The sequence below is a fragment of the Pavona decussata genome, unplaced genomic scaffold (genome assembly GCF_977016875.1).
Source record: "Pavona decussata unplaced genomic scaffold, jaPavDecu1.1 SCAFFOLD_102, whole genome shotgun sequence".
In the NCBI taxonomy this organism is placed as follows: Eukaryota; Metazoa; Cnidaria; class Anthozoa; order Scleractinia; family Agariciidae; genus Pavona; species Pavona decussata.
Window position 1 is genome coordinate 8,910,069 of NW_028145517.1, and position 9,932 is coordinate 8,920,000.

Below are 9,932 nucleotides of genomic sequence, written 5' to 3' on the forward strand. Positions count from 1 at the left end.
CTGGTTATTTGGGTGTTGTTTTCCTATGTATTTAACATCCCAGTTAACACGGCCACCCAGGCTCATGAAACCGGCCAAAAAGGAGGGGACCACATAGCTGTAACTCAAACAGTTTTAGTTCTGTTTATTATAGTGTGCCAAACGAACAAGTGATTAGCTCATTTTAGACTATGCCTTTCTATCAATATGGACTCAAGAGAGCTTGGAACCGGGTATAGTGGTTCAGTCGCGACCTTCTCCCCATTGTTCTCACGGGCGGCGAAATCCCTGCTACAAGCTGCAAAATACTCCACGAATCGAGGAGCATTTTTGTCACATAAAATATTTTATTTTCTTCTTCTCTGTACTTTTAACCGGGATCAACTGACATCGCCGATTCGTGGAGTATTTTTGCAGTGCGTACCAGGCTCTTTGCAACCCTCCGTTTTGAATTTCGCGAGGACCCTGGGAAAAGGTTGGATCGGTGACATCGGTGACGTCAAAATCGAGTGATCGAGAAGGGACTACCTGGGTAAGTAGGCACAAATATAACCAATCAGAGCGTGCGCACAATTCGTTTTTCATAAGTAACCTGGGGCAATCCTGGGGCTAGTTGCTCGAAAGCCGATTAACGCTGATCCCCGATTAAAAATTAACCGAGGTGTTCATCTAGCTCATGAAAGAAATGTTTTTAAAAGCTAATTTTAAGCTAGTGACAAAAAAGAGTCTAAGTCTAAACTAAGGAAAAAAAATCCTTTTAAAGAGTCTCCGTTGATTACTAATTAAACTCGAATCAAAGTTCACGTTTTGAACAACTGGGTCCAGAATTCTAGTTACCTGGCCACACATTTCCTTGTCCAACAAGCCGAAGTTGTTTGTCTCGTGCATCGTAGTAGCCAACAGGTACCGCGTGACCATCTGTAGACAAAGCAGACAGTCGACTATAAAAATTAATCATGAAATTGCTTGGGTTGTATATTTTTCAGCTTGTTAGAACATACGAACGTACGTTTCCCGGTTAATTTCCGAACACTTCCGAAAATGCCGTAATTTACTTTCGTGGCTTGCCATGGAGGGCTTACGAAGATTTTCAGAAGCTTTCTGGTAAAGATCAAAAGAGGCTTCAATTATATAACCGAAATTGCAGTCCGCTCGAAGCAGTGTATTAACATGCAATTTTGACAGTCTGAAACAAAACCAGTAATTTCCGAGTTACTTTGGACCTCAATATGAAAGCGATGCTAAGCGTAGTTTTATTATGAAAATTAGTTTTCATTCATATGCAAACAAAACTTATTTGCAAATGAAAAGCTTTGCAATTAACCTCGCTTTCATAAAGAGGTTTATAGCAACTCGGAACTGGCCTATTCTTTTGTGCCAAGTTGTGATTGGTCAGCTTTGCCGTTTACTCTGTTCTGGTTTTACTACTTATCAAGCATAACTCAGAGACAGCCTCGCTCAAAAACAAACCCCCGAATTGAAGAAGTTTTCAACAAGAATTGTTACACTGAATTACCTGGATGTTGTTGTAGTATTTCCACCATGCCGTCGTAACGGTCCCCATCAGCAAAGAACGCTACTTCTCCCTAATTTCAAAGAAAAATGCATGTATTCATACATGCTTCGATTTGTCGACCGTACCTGTCGATGTAGGAACGTGAATCGTACGTGTATTCTGACACATGTACGATTCATTAAACTAAAATTTCATGTTTCAAAAATTTGCAACAGATTCAGTTAAGAAATTGGCAGGATTTTCAGCCTCAGTTAAATAGAAAAACAGCAAAGAAAGAGTAGCACTGGAACATTTTGATTCCTTGTCTTTGGTTTGCGTCATACAAAAGTCTGCACTGCAAGACGTTTAGCCGCAGCTAGCTGAGCATCCAAAAATTTTTCAACAACAATGCAATTTCAGTTACAAAGAACTCCACCTACCGTGACTCCCAAAATGTGGATATCTTGAATCGTTTGGACGAACAACTTTGTCATCTCTGTTTTGTTTTGACGAAAGTCTTGTAGCGTGAGACCCATCTTCTCGAGCAATGGTATCGACTTGTTCAGTGAAGCAGCTACTGTCCACATTGCATCATAGGTGTAAGCGGTAATGTTGGGTGCTATTGACAAGTTCAACCTCTGTAACCTCTCCTTATACTCATTGTAAAATTGGCTGGTTGTCTATTTAGAGAAAACAATGGAACGTGGTTCACATTTAACAATTATTTCATGCGCGCGGGTAGGATATGAGAAGTTATTATTCAATACATTGTAACAATATCCAAATATGGTCATGGTAAACTCGAAATTCGTCGCCCGTACACAACATCCTGCGATATACCTAATTTCGTGTGTCGGAGAGAAAAAGGGCAAAAATTAAAATCGTCTTCATCTTTTGTACAATAGAACTGTGCTTTTTTTTTTATCAATGTGTTGAATAGTAAAACAATTTTTCTACTCACTCTTGCAGAATATCCCCTGATTTTAGTCAACTCGGCCCAACAGACTCGTCGGCGAAGTAACAACGTCCAGTCGAACCTCCCGTAAGCGACCACCCATAATGTCAAGGATATGTGGTCGCTTACGGGAGGTGGTCGCTTACCAGAGGTCCGACCACAGGGGGTCTAAATTTCGAGTAATTTACGGAGACCTAACCCTTTTGCCAATGTTTATCGAGACCCATAGTAATAACTTTTCTTACCTTCAAGCATATTAAGACTGGTCCAAAATTATTCTAGGCAAAAAATCTTAGGGTGATGATGGTGATTACAATTTGTATCTCCCAAATTACTTAAAACAGCAATTGAGACAATTGTTGTGAAAGAAACTTGAAACTACGACAGGTTCCATCTATAGTGATTTGACTTGAAAACTTTTGGTATTTTGGAAAAGTGGTCGCTAATGAGAGGTGGTCGCAAAGGGAGGTTCGAGCACCGAGTTGGCTATAATCAACCCATATATAACAAGCGCTAGTGGAATAATTGTTTTATTAAAAAACACCAAAAATATCGCTAGAGATTGCTGATTTCATTTTGCAAGAATGACCAGGCGAACACTTACCAGCCCTGAGAGTGTTTTGTTCTGTTTTTCTTTGTTTTCCTCACTGACAAAAATCTGATTATTAAAAATGAACGTGTATGCCACAGCTCTTTGCATTTCTTCCTTGGTGCACGCGAGAGAGGGGTCTGGAACTAACCACCACTGGTGACTGTACGTGCCAATCAGAATCCAGACATACCGGGCACCAAACAGGTCTGATTTGTATGCCTAGAAATCGAAAACTTGTTTACTTTTAGCCGTGAAACAAGAGTAGTTAGGAAATAATTCTTGACTAAAAGATTACACATTTAAATATAACGTGACGGAGAGAACTAGAGCGGTGTTCAAGTTAATCATAATCCTTGTTTTCTCGGGGGAATTGGGTTAGTGTTTCTTTTCTCACTTGACGCTTGTTGTTTCTTTCTTTTCTTTCTTTCTTCGAATTCTCATGGAGTTATCATGTTGTTTCCAACAGTTGTGATTGGTCAGAGCTCTTACTTTGATCAGGTTAGCTTTGTGACTTTCAGATCAAAACTGCAGTTAACGCCTAAACGTCATTATATATTTTCTAACGCAGACGAGAAACAGCTCCTTCTCAGACGTTTGTCAACTTCACAGGCGACTCTAACAGCTTAACCCGAGTATCAGGCCTTCCTAAGGGGAGTGGGGGGAGGGGCCTTTCTGCTCCTTTGCAGTATTTCTTTTTTATACTTACCTGACAGAACACATGTCTCGCCTTTGCTTCATAAAATGTCCCCACAATAATTCTTGCGTCATTTCGCTATAAAAGAAGTTAGACATCAATACCAACTGATCAGCTGCAAACTATGAGTAAAAGGTAAACGTTTAAATCGAGAAAAAGCTACATATGGAAACAAAATCGCCAAGACGAAAGGAAATAATCTGGCCAATGGAAAACATAAACTGAACTCACCGCAAGAGTTTTGAGCTTCAAATCAATGTGCTGTCTTGTGATCTCTTCTGACAAAAGGACAGTTCGATTTATTTCTTTGAGATGTTTGATAACTTGGCTGTTGGACTGCGACGCCTTAGAAAAGGAATAAAATACATTATTACGTGGTGAAATCGTTGCCTTTGATCAGCTCATTAAGTTATAACTAAAAAATAACCAAACAGCTTCGTTCGAGATTCGAACAACAAATCACAATTTCCCTGACGATATTTTTTTTCACAACTCACCAAATCACTGCTAGTTTTTTCGTACATGGTTGCGATTCGTTCCCATCCAAAATGTTGTATCCACGCCACTCGTGCCAGGTTCCGCGCAGACTCGGAGGGTAAAGCGCGGAAGAGAGTTGGGAATTTCTTTCTGTTCGATAGCGCAAGCGATCTCGAGGCGTACGATATCTACAACGAAATAAAAAGTTTTCATAATCAGCGATTACGACGAGTCATCAGAGCCAGTGTCATTTTTTTGTTTCATGCAACTCCAATAATATGTTGAGTAATATACTTCTGACAGACTGCCAGTGCCTCACTGACCAAATGACTCGGCAGACTAACTGATGGGAAACAAACGAAAAGACTAACAGATGGACGAAAGAATGAATCAACAAAACAAAAAAAAAACAACAACAACAAAAAAAAAAACCAAATTGACAGACGGTTGGATAGATGGACGGACGTACGGATGAATGAAGGAACGAACGAACGCTTGATTGATTGACCGACCGACTGGATGGATGGACGGACAGAAGACTAGCCCCAAAAAAGAAAAAAAATTGACAGCCGGTTGGATAGATGGACGGACGTACAGATGAATGAATGAACGAACGAACGAACGAATGCTTGATTGATTGATTGATTGAACCGACTGACCGACTGACTGAATGACTGACTGACTGACTGACTGGATGGATGGACAGAAGACTAGCTTCCTTGTCTGGCTGACTGACAGATTGACTGACAAACGGGCAAACTAAATGAAGTGTATGTATGGAAGGAAAAGAGGACGGAAGCAAGGACAAACGGACGAACTGATTGTCTGTCTGCTGCATGACTGACTGACTGACTGACTGACAAACTGGCTGATTGACTAATTTCTGGCTAGCTGACTGAAGGACTGAACAGCTGACTGACTGATCGCCTGCCTGACTGGCGGCCGTTCGGACGAACAGACGTATTGCTGACTTATGGACAATAGGATGTTCAGTATGAATGATAAAGGAAACCATTGTTTCCCCTTCAAATGACTTGTTTATTAATCATAAGTGACTTAAAATTAGCTATACCTGGGCCAACTTCCTATAAGCTGACATCTCGGCCAATATTTCCGTGACATCGGAGCATGCCGCTCCAAACGCCATTAAACTGTTTGGTTCTTCGGAAAGCAAATCCATGAACATGTTGGCGGTATAGGCAGGATCGCACTGTAGAATATTTAAGTTAATCAGTGATAACAGAAATGAGTCATTTCTTTATAAAATGACTAAACACCTGACTAAAATAAAACGTTTTGATATGTCGAACATAATTATGAAGTAGGGAATGACGGTAACAAGAAAAAATTGAATGTGAACAAATGATTGACATTTCTGAAGCCTTAAAGTTAGATAATTAACTTCACACGGATAGAGTCTGTTTTACGTTCAAAGTTCTTTAATTAAAATCATCTGGCGACTGAGGAAATCGAATTAATCACAGCACTTCGTAGGAACTTGTTACTTAAATCTGGTTTTGACGATCCGTGCTCACTGTGCAGGGGTCGCAGTTCGGGAAAAGGTGAAAGAATATAGAATATTTCCAAGCTCTTTGTCACCCGGTCAGTCAATCAGCTAAATTCTGGGTGAATTTTACGTCCTATAGAGTTGGTGATCAAGGATATTAGTTTATGTGAGACACGCACCTTGGAGTCCTTGACTATCATCCTGAGCTCGTAATCCCTCAAGATATCAGACTTGTTCACGTGATCTAGTGCCATATCTGCTGCGGCCAGAAGCGCTCGTCCTGGAACTGAGGCTTTGTTTGGACTCAATGGAAAGAAAGCCCCGATATAAACCCGTGTTTTGGGGGATGTTTGCGTCAACCGCAGAAGGAGAAGAAACAATGGAGCTAACAGTTTCATCGGGTGGCTTTTCAAGTTGCAACTGGCAAAGCATATAACCAATCAAATAGTCTAAGCTAGAAAGAAAAAAGCATGAATTAGACTAATTGAAGTCTGAAATGGTTAGAGTTCAAGTTGACTTAACTACCCTGTTCAGTGTTTGGGCGAGGGGAGGGGCAGACAGTGCCTGTGCTGACTTCAAACATTTTCAATTACTTTAAGATCAAAGCAAAAAGCTATAAATCTTCGTGACTTCCCAGAATTTGCCTTGCCGTTTTTCGGTGAGGGAATATTTGCTAGGCATGGCTCTTTTTAAATTTTAATGTATTGTTTTAATTAAAATTTCAAGTTTATCGCCCCAACTTTTACATTTTCATGGCATTTTATTAATTTTTTTCGGCTTAGGTAGGTAACGGTCTCGTCAATTTCTACGGCTTCAAATGGCGGCTGTTCAGAAATTATAATAGGGTGTTCGCGCACGCCATACAATACCATCGTCGTATTTTTGGACCTCAAATGAAACAGTTTTGGACGCAATACATACCTTCTTAACTTTATTGTCATAGCTTTGATGCTCTTGAAGTTATAGAGGGTGGGTTGGTGCAGATTCCACTCTCACCCCTCCCCCTCCCGAGCTTAGGAACTCTTAAAAAAGTATAGGAAACCATCCCGACAATCTTGTTTTTCAAAAAAAGGTAAAGGTAAATAAAATGCATTTATGCACGGTTAGATTTAAAGCTAGAAGCTTGTGGTGCCATGTAATCAAACAATTATTTCAAACAAACAGAACAGAAAGTCCTTAAAAATCCCAACTGACAGGGAAGTTTAACATTTGGCTATTTACAAAGCAGGGTACTTTATTTATTTAAACAAAGTGTCGCTATTTTTAGCGCACATAAATAATTGGGGACACTCTCCAGATCGAATTGAAAATTTGAAATGTTGGTTTTTGACGAGTATCCGGAGAAAAACCTCTCAGAGCAAGGACGAGAACCGACAACAAACTCAACCCACATATGGTAGGAGACGGGTGCGTCTAAAATCTTGTGTCCTACTTACTCTGGGGACTACCATGAAACAAATCTAGCTAGAGGAGACTCCGAAAACTTGCGAACGGTTTAAATCGATAGTACCAAAGAAAGGTTAATAAACGGAGGCAAGACGGTTACGCGTAATAAATATATCTCATAAGCTTGATTTACCATTCATCATTAATTGCGCAATACTGATTTTCGGTTACTTCAATTGCTTCCAAATACATGCGCAGTAACATTCACACAAGTGCTTAACAAGTTCTCAGCATGTACTTAGGACAGGCGCCGACAATTGAGTTGTGTCATGTGACCGTTGCAGACCAACGGTTTTAATTGAGAAGTGAATGGTTTCAACAATTGCTGCCTAACACCACAACGCGCTAAACGGGAAGCTTACAACCATTTAACATCGATCATCTTCCTCCGCCTTCCTTCTTTTTAATTCTTTTAGAGGTAAATTTTTAAATGTTGGATTCTCACTTCACCCGGTAACGTCACACTTATTGCACAACAATTTTCACTGCGAAAATAACGTCGCCCATTTTACTATTTTAAAGACGATGTGAGGTATTTGTGGTGATGTTATGGACACAACGAGTTTCTTGGGTAAAATATTTTTAAATTGTGATGAGTTCACATTATTCTTTTGACTTTTTTTAATTGTAATACTATCTTGGCACTATAATAACTTAATGTCTTTCTTACTTGCCAGCCGAATATGATCTTGAAAAAATTCAAAATTCTTGAAAATGACCCTGCTCTGCTTAAATTCATCTTCGGCTTTTTCTAGTTCTGTCTGGTTAAAGAAATAGCATAAATATAAATTTCACACACGTTGTGAAAATCAGCACCTGTTTCCTGGTGAGTTAAACTGTCTGTTATGAAAAAGGCACTCTCACACGTTATCACAAAGTATTTTAAGGAAAAAAACAACTTTTGTTCTAGGCGCTTATAGCTTGGTCTCTTGTACAATTAAGAGATAACAGTTGAATTTGTCAGCTGCTTGTTTTGATCACGGGGATTAACACTATCTGGCAACGTTTACTCATGCGAACTAAAAAATTACAAACATAATGGAAACTAACTTAAATCGATGTCAGGACTAACAAAAAAGTTAATCTCGAAAGGAAACGTTCACGTACGAGACAATATTCCAGTCAACAAACTACGTTTACAATCTGCATCCAAAACAAAGACTCCATTGCAGTGTCCATTATGGTTGGTCAATTTTTATTTTCGTTTATGTGTTAGCAGAACGTTAGGAAGGGTTACGAGAAATTAAACCAGCAAAAAATAAACAAAACACTCCAAATAAAAAAAAAAGGTAATTACTCGCTTTTTGTGTGAGGTAATGACGGTTATGTTTTCTGTCAAGCTTGATATATATATATTTTTTTCTTTGCAAGATCTCCCATATATTTCTCTTTAGCAATGAATAAGAGCCGACAAACATCTTCTCCATTAATACAGGTTGTATCGGTAATGACCTTATTTTCAGGTACTTAGATCTCTGTGCGTTGCTGATTACCAAAAAAATGTTATGCCGAATTTACACATTGCATTTTGCTCGAGCCAAACAAAACTCAGTTCTTGCCAATCTGCCGTCAGCCCGCTTTAGGCCATTCACTGCTGCAAGGTTACTTGCTGTTCGTGTAGTTTTTGGGCTGAGTTACTATCATATTTTTTTCCTGAGGCTCTAACCATGTAAAAAATGTTTACAAAATTCGCGAAAATTCGGTCGGTTTGTTAGATAGTCTCGCGAAATCTAACAAAAAATAGCACTGAGACGGCGCTAAGGTCATTTGTCTCTCACGAATAGCAGTGGTTCAAAGAGATTCAGGTGATTTTGTATTACTTTTTCTATTTATTTACATTGTTTTGACTGATAATTAGTTTTTCCAACCGATGTAAAGTGGATATCTCGCGCGGCTCTGAAAAGATCGTTATCCTGTAAGATAGTGTTCGTAGTGTCAGTAGACCAGCAGTAGATATTCATTTTTTTCCCACACAGTCCGGCAAATCAGCTCTTACGCCGATTAAATCGCAGATGAGAAAAACATTGTAGTTACCTCAAATTATTACTACCTGAAGAAGTCAGAATTTTTACAGATTTTTTGGTGTTTGGTGAAATCTTTGGTTGTTGTCGATTACTGACGCAAAAACATTTTCAACAATAAAACACCAAAATCTTAAGCATAAAATAACTGAACATCTGTCCTCCTCTTACCTAAGTCGACGCGTCCTGCATTCAGCAACATCATGGGGCTGTTAACCCTGAGAACAAGTTATATATGCACGTTGTTATTCAGTTAGTAGATAAAGGCAAATCTTCACTTACATTTGATCCAATGAGAATGCCCACAAAAAAGACAAACAACTTTTGCTTTTTTCGTGCCGGCATTCTCAATCTCTTGGCCAATGAAAATTCAAACCGAAAAACAAGGATTGTAAAAGAAAAACAACGTTGTTTTGCAAGTACCGGTTAAAACAATAGGCTAATCAGGCGAAGTGAATCTTCATGCTAATTACACAAAAATACAGGACGAGAAGAAATGTTTTGAACAGGAACCTTTTCAGGACGCGGATTGAAACAATGGAAAAAGTCTTTGCCTCGTTTATGTAATCGGCTTTTAATATAGGTTTAAACGAGTGGTAACGCCAGTGAGTAAAGAAACAAGCCTTCGTAGATTGCGGAACGTTAATTGCCAACAGATGACGGCCTAATTAAATTTTACTGGTGCCGCCGACTAAACAGCGCGAGGATCCACGCTTTCGGTGCGAAAAAAAGACTGTTTTGCACTCTAACCATTAAAAAATTGGAA

At 39.2% G+C, this 9,932-nt stretch overlaps 1 protein-coding gene across 2 annotated transcripts in view; it reads right to left on the minus strand.

Moving 5' to 3' along the window:
• The window catches only part of LOC146472140 (gamma-aminobutyric acid type B receptor subunit 2-like), a 44,178-nt gene that overhangs the window by 6,855 nt on the left and 27,391 nt on the right, over positions 1-9,932 (minus strand). For both annotated transcript variants that reach the window (XM_085120724.1, XM_085120725.1), the window contains exons 4-13: positions 9,338-9,384; positions 5,879-6,153; positions 5,265-5,402; positions 4,213-4,380; positions 3,947-4,060; positions 3,728-3,793; positions 3,034-3,240; positions 1,915-2,154; positions 1,496-1,565; positions 817-897 (exon numbers count right to left, since the gene is read on the minus strand). In XM_085120724.1, coding sequence (XP_084976850.1) covers positions 817-897; positions 1,496-1,565; positions 1,915-2,154; positions 3,034-3,240; positions 3,728-3,793; positions 3,947-4,060; positions 4,213-4,380; positions 5,265-5,402; positions 5,879-6,097 — 1,303 coding nt within the window. In that variant the 5' untranslated portion in view covers positions 6,098-6,153; positions 9,338-9,384. The remainder of the gene's footprint in view (positions 1-816; positions 898-1,495; positions 1,566-1,914; positions 2,155-3,033; positions 3,241-3,727; positions 3,794-3,946; positions 4,061-4,212; positions 4,381-5,264; positions 5,403-5,878; positions 6,154-9,337; positions 9,385-9,932) is intronic.